General features: G+C 39.4%; 1 protein-coding gene across 1 annotated transcript; it reads right to left on the bottom strand.

Moving 5' to 3' along the window:
* Positions 1 to 729: 729 nt before the first annotated feature.
* ppp4r2b (protein phosphatase 4, regulatory subunit 2b) lies at positions 730 to 10978 on the bottom strand. The gene is made up of 9 exons (XM_040116227.1): positions 10776 to 10978; positions 9968 to 10049; positions 8656 to 8826; positions 5288 to 5381; positions 5156 to 5193; positions 4956 to 5030; positions 4689 to 4829; positions 4275 to 4585; positions 730 to 2317 (listed from the first exon to the last, which is right to left on the bottom strand). The coding sequence occupies exons 1-9, from the start codon at positions 10807 to 10809 to the stop codon at positions 1947 to 1949; spliced, it is 1317 nt and encodes a 438-aa protein (XP_039972161.1). The 5' UTR covers positions 10810 to 10978; the 3' UTR covers positions 730 to 1946.
* Between the last annotated feature and the right edge of the window lie 316 nt (positions 10979 to 11294).

Raw genomic sequence — 11294 nt, 5'->3', positions numbered from 1 at the left:
CAAAGTACACTCCAAAGTCATTATGTCATACTGTAGAACCCTTGAGTTTTGAGTGTCCCACAAAGCAAAAAGGGGGGCTTCTGACAGGTGTAAAACATTTAAATTGCAGATGTTGGTAAGACAGTTTGAGAAAGATCTTGAGAACAAAAAAACGAGGATTACATTTTTTTGCAAAGCACTGCTTTTGCTTTGTTGGACTCGCGCTGAAGCCAGTTTGATGTCTGTTGATGCACTTGTGGCATAAATACCTATTAATACAACACAGTGCACTGGCTCAAACTGTAAGCAGTTAGTGTGCAGAATGAACTTGGGACATAGCAAAGGTTTGTGTTGTTTTTTGAAAAGCTGGGGTCAAAAGCTCATTTCCAGAAAATAGGTAGTTCCCAAACGTTGGAACAACTGTAAATGTTTTGACACTCTGGAACTGCCTTTTTCATGGCAGACATTCTGACTTGTCATGGTAGGACAAGCATATTACTAATGACCTTGATGGGTCGGTCCCGTTGATTATTCCAGTTGTCTTTCCAATGAGCCGGCATGGAACATACCAGGACAAGTCAAAATGTCCGCTGTGAAAAATGGTCTGTCGGACCACTGCTGAGAGGTACTGTATCCAGCAGAAACCGCCATAATCCAGCATTTTCAAGGAGGACATTATAAACACTAGTAATGCACACAGTGAAGAGAACAAATGAAATGCTGTGTGCAAGTAAGCAAGACCACCACGCATAAAAATGTTAACATTTATTGCTGATTCTGAATACTGCATTGAAAGCAAAAGCATTCAGAGTATACACAGAAATTATACAATTATATATGGTTTCACAAAGGCAGTGAACACATACTGTATTACAATCTACAAAAATCTACTTTACAGAAATTTAAAATTCTAAATATCAAAAAGTACAGCTGCAGAAACAGGTGTAGAACTGGAACCAGAAACTGTTCTGGATATCAGTCAGTGAAACAACATGGTGACATCACGATACAAAGAAAGCAGAGGTCATCTTTGTACTTACAGCTGGTTTTGGAAACTACAACTGCCGGACAAAACAAAAACATACTCCAAAATAACTCATTGAATTGAAATGATCATATAAATTATGGTGGTTTTATGCATCCAAAATATATCATTTTACAAAGGACACCTCTACAAGGTAGCATTTCATAGTACTGTTCAGTGGGATTGGTAGTGTATCTTTGCAAAAATGTGGTTAAAATAATATAAGGACAGATTTGAAAAAAATAATATCCCATCTGACAAGGATGGAGAAGTAAATTTTAAAACAATACATCCAACAATACAGCCTGGTGGAGCTTGGTGGAGTAACAACATAGTATTGGTGGGGTGTTAGGTTCAAGTCATTGCTTGACTAAAGAATATTTTACATAAGCTTCAGTCATGAACAGAAATGGTGGTAGTAGCTCATACATGAACAATTTCATAAATAATGAGGGCTGGTATGGCTCTGTTCTGACCCTGGTAGTGTGGTACACTGAGCTTAAAGGGTAAAGAACCCTTGACCACCAATCCTGTCACAATGTCCAAATGGTTGGAGAGTGTGGCATAAGAAAAAGAACCAGACCACCACAGCACCCAAACAACCCCATAGAATGCAAAAACTGTAGAAGAAAAAAATCCAGCCACAATCTCAAGGCTGCTGAAACCAACCCATTTTAAGGGAAACTTAAAAATACAGGATAAGAAGATTAATAAAATATTCCAGTTTAAAAAAAAGAAATAAAAGAAAAGAAAACCTTAAATGAAACATTTTTTTGTATGCCCACATCAATGCCAAGTAGCCGTTTTGGAGGCGTGTCCTATAGCGGGACGAGGCGTTCTTCTTGTGTACGAGGTGCAGTTATCCTCATTCCCAGTGACAGTCAAGCTGGATTCAAGGACAAGCTGGTTTATGGTCACACATGGCTGCAGGGGGGCCTTCAGTTTAGTCCTGCTCCATAGGCTCCTCAGTGGTCCCAGTGTTCAAGATGGCACTATCCATGGCGCCCTCTGTAGGAGGTTCAGTCGTACTGCTGGAGGGAGCGAGAGCTACGTCTTCTCTGGCTGCTTCTGCACTATCCTCTATGCTACAGCTGCTACCACTGCTGCTGCTACTGCTGCTGACTGGGTCACTGTTGCTCTCTTCACTGTCCCTGCTGGTCTCTGGGCTCTCCAGGACACCCGCAGGTGCCTGCTGCTCTGTCTGATCCATGTCACTGCCCTCCTCCTGGGAGCCGCAAGGCACCTCCCTCTCAGCCGGCTCCGCCTCCTGACCTGCGCCTGTACACACCTCAGCCTGTGTGCTGCTTGTTGGTTCTGTAGAGGAAAAAGTGGAAAAATCAAACACAGCAGTGTGAAGTGTTTTAGCCTCTGAAAACAGATGAACGACTGGTTTGTGTTTGCCTTCTTATCATCACGCAGCAAACTTCAAGAAGGATCACACTCACTTAAAATTTTTAATTGACAACAAAAATTGTCACATTCACTCACATAAGCTTACAAAATGGATTCAGTGTTTCCCTTCATTACTACAGAGAAGCCAGATTCAATTTACAGTACAGAACTATTTCAAATCCAGAATATCACAAGGATAATATTGATTGGACTGATGAGTAATATGCCTCTTAACATCTAACGCTTCAGTATGAAGACGGTCTAGATTAGGCATTAATATGATATCAATCTCTACCCACCAAGCTGAACCTGAAATTTTTGCAAAGGCGATTCACTCAATACAATTTCAGCTGCAACCGGTCAACCATATTAATGTGAATGCAAATCATGTCGTGCCCTACAATCTAACTTCAGCCTATCCATCTGACATAGACGCCATAAGAAAGACACCGAGGTTACCGACATCTGTGCTCATCTTTTTCCCACAATAGGAGAGTGAGAACAGTCACAGCTGAAGTTGTGCTTGTTTTGACAGCACAAATTACACTGAACTTCAGCATGCAGCTGCTTGTTAAAACAGTGAAATCGCTGATTGGAATGAGCCTGACAAAGCAACAGGCAAACACTTTGTCCATGTGAAACATTATTCCCCGATTTAGACTGAAGAAAACTGGCTGTAATGTGTAATTTCTTCAGGCATGTATTTTTATCCAGAATTATTTTTTTCTGTTTAGTTGGAACACAGGGCCATCGCATTACCTGCGGGGACATTGTAGTGCATTTTCAGCAAGTATAACAATGTTGCACTAGGTTGGTGTGATATGAAAAAAATTGTACAAACTGCAAACATTTTTACACGAAAGTTCGACAACATTATATGCTGTTGCTCAAATCATAAAAAGACAAAACATGCAGCTACCACATGTCTACAGTCAGCACTGACTTTACATTACAATATAAGCCACTTTCCAAGTCAAAGCATACATGTCATTTTATAGTAACCTTCCTTAAGTACTATGTCTGGATTTCAATGAGTTAAAGCAGTGATTTTCAGCTGGTGTGCCACGGCATGCTTACTGTCAGTTATCCAGGTGTTCTAAAAATATAAATACTAATATACTTATAAATGTGCCGTGAGGGACATTAATAATCATTTTAATGATTCAGCAATTTCTAAGCCCAACCGGCAATGAACTGTCATTGCAGACATGCTTCCTGGCACACTGCCACATGTCATGCTCTACCACATTTCCCTCACTGCAAACAAGCACAAGTAATGTTGCTAACGCTTCAGTTCCATTAGTGGCTCTCCTGTGGGAAAGTGTTGATGCATGTTTTTTTTTTTTTTTTTTACAAAGCTACTGAAAAATTTAAATATGGAGATCTACTTTTCAGAAGAGACGTTTTGATAGCACAAATACATATATTTTCATTATCTGAAGGAATTGAACCTGCAAGTGCAAGAAGGAATTAGAATCTTCTTATAGACACGTACAAACTGCACACATTCCTGTCTAACCTGGCTTTCTGAAGAGGTGTCCCCTACTTCTGGACATTTGAGCACTTCTGTTTTGATTTCTCAGGATTTGAGAACTGCTTTGAGAGATATTTCGCCTCAGATCTACCACTGAATATAATTGGGTCCATAACCCTGTAATCTCAGTCTACCTGTGGACTGTATTTGGTTCAGTATGGAAAAATAAACGGCCATTACAGCCAGTGCAACTGCAATATTGCTCCGTTTTTCATAACCTACCTCAAGACTGTGTAGCCTTACATAACATGATTTCACCTAAGCTTTGTGAAAAGCATAACATACAAACCAAGAACCAATTAAAACACAGTGTGTGTTAAAAAAAAAAAAAAAAAAAAAACCTGCCTTGGTCTTCAGCGGCAGAAGCACTGCTAGAGGCTTCATTCTCCTTGCTGTACTCGACCTTCTCCTTTTCCTCTTCCTCTTCTTCTTGGACCATGGCTTCTGCCTCTTTTGAGAGGCAGGTGGCATGTGAAGGCCCCAGTGTGTCCACATCCTGCTCCTCCTCTTCATCCTCATCATCTTCCTCTTCCTCCTCATCCTTGCTGAACTTAAGTCTCTTCACCTCCTGCTGCTCAGCTTCCATGTCCTCGTCTGCATCTGGATGTTTGTTCTTCACCGAGCTCCCCAGGGAGCCTCCTGACGCTGAAACCTCACTGACAAACAAAGGAACAAGAGGATATAGACGTGATTCCAACAGGTTTATTTGATGTGAAAATGAATAACAGATTTTCTGGTGTACTGTGGCTTCTGACATACCTGGAGTCTTTGTCACCTTCTTGCTCTCTGTTGAGGTCTTTGTTGTCTGTGCTGTCTGGTAGACCATTAGCTGCTAGTGAGTTGGCCAGAGACACCTTTGGTCGATTCAGCGGCCGGGGAGTTCCTGGACCGTTCACTTTCCTGATAGACAGCCAACAAAAATAGAAAAGGAGTGAAAAAAAGAATTTTGATAAAAATGAAAATATCTGCTGTCATTTACAATATATGAATTTTAGAATCAAGGACCAAATCTGTCCCCAACTCAACCTCTCTGTAAAAGCAGATGTGTTCCCAGGAAGCATCACTCCATTCATTCTATTGATGGCACTGCATCCATTTTTCCTGTACAATTAAGTTAAGAAAAAACAAAAACAGAACTCTTAATCCAGTCGAAAATATAAATCCCAAACTTCCATATTAAAGTTAATATTTAGGTATTTCAAAAAGTGCTTCATTTGGACACTTACTCTGAGGTTGGATGTACACAGCTTACCACCATTACGTTCTAGAGGGAAACAAGAATTGCCGAATGAGTAACAGAAGGTGTCAGGTTAAATCACATAAGAAAGGTAAAAAACATCCACATTACTTAGACATACCTTCTCCACCCCCCTAAGGAACTTATCTGTTCCTGTGTAGTTCCTCTTAGGTTCTGTGAGCAGCTCACACAAGCGCTGGATCGTAAATGGGATTCTGAAAAGAAAAGTGCAGCAATGTCAGTATACAGCAAGTAGAAAAATGCATCACTCATGTGGTTTTCAATAACTTTGCCCTGACATTCTGGTCATCCTTTTTTTTGGTCAATACTAAGTTATAGGACCTTCAGCAACAGGTTGCTCCACCCATAGTGTGTGAAGGAACGCTCCTGTAGGTCCTGTACCTGCTGCTGCCAGACTCCACAATCTACATTACTGCAGCAGATCTAAATAACTACAGACTGATTCAACAGATTGTACAGCTCACACTCACTTGTCCCTTTAATGTCACTGTCACCTCTCTCTCACCACTGTTTGTACTTTATTCTTATTCATATCACAAGCACTTTGTAATTTACTTTGTTTATGTTCTTCATTGCTTTATTTTACATTTTATTATATTTTAGTCGTAATCTAGGTATATTTATTCAGGCTCTTGCTCAGCTACTCTTAAACCTGAATTTACTACACCAGGATCAATAAAATGTTATTATCTAATCTCTCTTATCTTATTTTTTTGCAAGGCTTGGAAGAGAAATCAGTGGCAGCCAAGTAGTTCATCAACATCAGTAGAAAATAAATAAATAAATAAATAAATAAATAAATAATACTACTACTACTACTACTCGCAGCATGATGACATGAGTCATCAAATAATTGTGTTTGGGGTACCTCATACTCTAGAAAACATATTACTCAATTATTTTTGTTATGGTATAGGGGTCCTCATGATTATTTCCTTGCTTAATCCTTTGATCAATAAAAATGTCAAAAAACCGTTCAAATCAAAATGTTCAAATGTCTTGTTTTGTCCAACCAACACTCCAAAACCCAAGAGAACCCAAACAATTTCTGCTCAATAAACATAAATTAAACAAATCAACTGATTATCAAAATTTTTGCAGGGAAACTTTTTGTTGACTGACTAATCGACTAATCCTTTTGGCTTACTTTAACTGGGTACATAATTATCCATCCACCCTTTTAAAAACCATCTTAAACATTTGTGATCCATTACACTTCCTTTTTCCTGGTAGTGTCTGATGTATATATTTTCATGGGTCCACTCAGTCCCTGGTAACTGACACTGGACCCCAGACCCGAGTTGGCCCTGGTCAAAACTATATGTAATCTTAATGGGTCGGGGCAGGGTTCGGTTCTATTGCCGTTGGTTTAGGGTCTGTGTAATCAACATTTCTAATATTGGGGTGGATCTGAGCACACTCTCTATCAGGTCTGATCCCGTGTTGCGTCATAATCACTGTGTTAGAAAATAGGTCGTGGTGAAGGCATTTCCCTGGCAGGGAAAAATAATCTTTATTTTTAGGCTGTTATTATATATATTGTTGCTTTTAAAATGACAAAGATGACAGTTTTAAAACAAAGCAAATACTTGTTTAATGTGCACCGTTTTTTCAGTGGTGCAATGCTGCAAAGCAGTTTTTGTCCAGGAGTAGAGCGCCGAATCACATACACAACTTTCCGATTACTATCTCTACAGATTATTTTGTCTCTGAAGGGTGTTTTTGTGCTGCATTAGATTCTTATGATAGGGACACAGTATAGACCTCTCCAATCATGTCTGTAAACTGGCAATTGGCGAATTGTGACTAACTGGCTCAGCTCTTTATGCACGGTTCAATAACATAGATTATGATTGGTAAAGATAGAGTAAACATGACTGCCATTAATTAAATTCATCAGAACATGATAACAGTTGTGTTTTACTGTAAACATGCATAAGGACACAAAACACTGATTTATCTAATTTTCCCTGAAAATATCCAAAAATAACACCAGTTTCCATGAACAATCAAAGCCCCTGGAGGGATAATAATGGCCAACGACAGCTTGTTGCAACGGAAAAACAGTGTGCTGCAGGACAGTTTTTAAAGTAAGTCTCTACATAAATCCGTTGCAGAAATATTAATCAAAGAATCAGACAATTGTTTTTGTCAACTACTGGAGCGACCCAAGGGGGTTAACATTCAATACACGCACATTGAAGTGTAAAACCAGAAGGGCGTGAACATAGCAGTTGTGGCGATTGCTTGCCATCCACAGTGGTTGGCTTGTCAATATCACGCTATTGCAATATTGCAGTTTTCGTGACAGCCCTAGCAGAAAAAGTTGTTTTTTTTTTAAGCAAGGTGAAGAGTGAACTGTGGAGTGCAGGGGAAAATGGCATCTTTTGCTGCTCTCTCTCTAGTTAAATAGTCAAACACCATGCTGCTGCTAGTGTTATTGTTCTCTTTCTATTCAAGTCTGTTTGAATGGACTGCATTTGGGGTCACCTCAATTTTATACCGGGTATGACTGCCCTCAGGCACCTTCTGGAGAGGGTCTCTTTATTTGAAAAATGTATTTATTTATGCATAGTAGGTTTGAGTTCAACAATTCCTTTTTGGATAAAGTCCAAAATTTTGGACCCATGAAGACCTCTCACCCTAAGGATCTTAAAATTTCTATCAGACACTCATGACAGTTTGGCCTGAACATGACTTCAGTGAGATTGAGTAATCCCACTGAGGGAGGAAAAGTCCCTTAAAATTCTAAACCAGGTCTGTTTTCGAAATCAGTTAATCGTTGACTCACGCACTTCTTCCAATGTAACAGACATTAAATCGTTTATAGTGAACTTAAGTAAATTGAGATTTCACTTATGAATCGTCATTATTTTGTCTCATCACTGACAGGTGTGGAATCAAACGTCTGTAGTTTTCTGCATCTATAAAATGTACCTCATTGCATTGTAGGACTATTAAAAGTTCAGTTTTGGGAATTGGGAATAGGTAACTATATAGTGCATAAATTCCACACAAATAATGTGGATATTCATGTAAAATGGGGTTAATATACTGCACTACATAGTAAATTGGGCGAGATTTTGGATATAACCCTTGTCTTTGTCCCACACAGAAAAAGAGAGACTACATTACTCCAGCAACACCTAATAAATATGGATTTCAAGAATGTAATCAATGGGGCCAGACCTTGCATTAAAATTTAGGACACGATAAAAAGCCTGAAGAGATGGAAATACTATAACAAAAATGAAAAGAAAAAAAAACAAATACAAAAAAACATTAGGATTTTGCAGTCAAAACACATAAGGAAAACGCCATAATTATTATACTGCAGACTACTGATGTCAGTGTAGCAAGTAAGGTGAAATATCCATGTAGTGTGTTGATCATGGGGAACGAGACATGCTTTGTCTTACTTCTCGGTCCATCATGTACATACAGAAATGTACTACAAAGGGCACCTACCCATTGTATCCCTTTACAATCTTCAGAATTCTCTCCTTCATATCTTCAAATGGAATTGACTCCACGTTGGGATTTGCAGGACCTCTTTGCTCAGGTGCTGAGGCTCTGAAGTCATCCATCACCTTCTCCAATTTAAACAGGAAGTAGTTCTTAAATTGAGCCCATTGAACCCTAGAGGAAAAGGTTAGCACAATAAGGCTCAACACATTTGGAAGAAAACATTAGAATACAGAAGAAAAAAAAAAATAGACCTTAAAAATTAGACAAAAAGCATATACGCTTAGATGCTGCAGAGGCTACAGTAACATTATTATAAAAAGAGATATGAAAATACACTGGCATGGTAATTTACACACCAAAGTAGGGGTGGACGGTATAAACGGTACAGAAAGTACACTGGTACGAATTTACCCTATGGTATGGATTTTGAAGGTACAATGCTGACCGGCAGAGCCCTCACAGATCTAAAGTGGCAATGATGTAACTACACTAGTGGGAGGAAGCAATGCACTAAACCGTGCCTAGTCTGCCGAAAAGAAGAGGAAGATTTGCCGCAGGCTTTGTCGTCATCTGCCTGCGCCAGCGAACCGTCTGGAAAACGTGTGAGCCCGTGCAGCTTTATTTGGAAACAAAGAAATAGCTGAAAGCACTGCACACAACCAAGAGGAGAAGGAGTTGTTAAAACAGTGCAACTTCCATTATATGGCAATGGGTCGGGTTTAAAAAGTCAGACGATGAGGAGAAAATTAAATTCTGCAAATGATGTTGGGCGACAGTGGTTGCAAGGGGTTGAAATACAAGCAATCTTTCCTATCACCTCAAATCAAAACAAGTTCTGGAGTATGAGGAAAGGAAAGCAGTGCGTCCTCCGCAATCGTCAAGTGAATCCTCCAGCAGCGGGGGAAAAAGTTACTTGAGAAAAGGTTTTGTATTTTTTTTTCTATTTATTATTGCAGTTTTGCACAATAAATGCTCTTAAAATACCTATTTACTGTGGGAAAAGTGTCTTAGTAATACAGTTAAGAGTACAGTAATAGCTGCCATACGGTTGCCATACGAAGGGGTAAGGCAATAGTATACCATGATATATAGCCCTACATCAAAAAACTTCAGTTAACACTATTTCAAATATATTCCTGGACTGCTCATCTACCAAAGGTATAGATACATTTATATTCAATGTAAAAGTTCCTACCAGAAGAAATAAAACGTATGTTTATCTGAGTGTGTTGTAGTTGTAGTTGTAGTTGTAGTAGTAGTAGTAGTAGTAGTAAGGAGGTGGAAATGTATCAGGCCTGCGATGTTCACTTACATGGTCTCTCCAGTCTTGGCAATATGACACAGAAACTGTTCCAGAAGAGGACATGCCTCCTTCTTTGCTTTCTTATCAAAATCTGAGAAGAGAAAATAAACCACGGTGTGAATAAACATACATTTACATTATGTTATGTTACAGCCAGATCAGAGATTAACCGGCATTTATTTGACCTAGCTTAACCAACAATTTTGACAACTGTTCTGTAAAGCCTTGATGTTTTGCCTGCCTACTATAACCAACTAAATAAGGCTTGTTAGCAGGTCTCTGACGACACTCGGGCTGAAAGCGATCACATTGTCTCCCTAACGTTAGCTATTTACATAACGTAGCGGGCTAGTGTTGCTAACAACCTAGCCAGACCGCTCGCTAGCTAGCTATAACTAGCTTCAGTTCGGCACACTGGCTAGCATGTTCAGTTAGCCGCAACAGCGTAGCCGGCGAACAGTCCACCAATAGCCGGTGACAGTTACCAGGTAGTTCATGTCAGCCAAAGGTATCAGTGAGAAAACTGTCAAAATTCTGAAGGCAAGTACATACTCGATCGGAAGATATAATAAAGAAAAGCATCATATTTTAGTTAGCTTTATTGCCTTGCTAACGCAATGAACAGACAGCTAACCATTTCCGTGAAACCGCTTGTAATGTAAGCGTTAGCTGACGCTAGTCCTGAGTAGAGGCTAGCGACATTAGCCTGTGAGCTACATTCCTTTTTTTAATTTATTATTATATAACAATTACGGAAGCACACGTTTAACACGTGGAATCAATGATCACAAAAACTATCGAAACAAACTGTAATGACCTCTGAGCGCCTCTTGCAGCGAGTCAATTTCCATCACGTCGTTGCCCTCTGTCAGTCCTGTGGATGTAAAAAAGCAGACTGGCGGCTAGCGGCTGCTGCTGCTAAGCTGCTAAGCTACGATCTCACAGGCAAAGAGGAGGGAGTATTTTAATATGGCGCCGTGAGGTCACTGCCTGTTCGGCAGCAACAGACGAGGCACAGCACTGGGAAGAGCAACAGAACGAACCTCATGAATGGAGTCATTTCCTCTTAAATGAAATCAAAAATTACGGAAATAAAATAATAGTAACCAAATAAAACAAAATAAATGAAATAATACAACAGTAAATAGATAATAATGAAACACAAATAAAACATAGGACAGATAGAGGAATGTGTAAGTATTTTGTATATAAATATGTTTATGCATGTTGACACATCTGTACACTACTGTGCTAGCTCCTATCTGGCTACCTAGTGCGAATGACTTTTAATCATACACACACTCTCACACACACAAAATCTACAGTACATGTTCAG

This window comes from Xiphias gladius, chromosome 21 (genome assembly GCF_016859285.1).
Source record: "Xiphias gladius isolate SHS-SW01 ecotype Sanya breed wild chromosome 21, ASM1685928v1, whole genome shotgun sequence".
Taxonomy (NCBI): domain Eukaryota; kingdom Metazoa; phylum Chordata; class Actinopteri; order Istiophoriformes; family Xiphiidae; genus Xiphias; species Xiphias gladius.
Note: the sequence above shows the minus strand (reverse complement) of the source record. Positions and strands in the feature narration are given on the sequence as shown.

Excerpts from the sequence above, each read along its gene's own strand:
- ppp4r2b (XM_040116227.1), bottom strand. The coding sequence starts at position 10,809 with ATGGAAATTGACTCGCTGCAAGAGGCGCTCAGAG. Across the intron at positions 10,050-10,775 it reads GCTGCAAGAGGCGCTCAGAG|ATTTTGATAAGAAAGCAAAG; the intron begins GTCATTACAGTT and ends TTCTCTTCTCAG. Across the intron at positions 5,031-5,155 it reads TGTGTACATCCAACCTCAGA|GAAAAATGGATGCAGTGCCA; the intron begins GTAAGTGTCCAA and ends TTAATTGTACAG.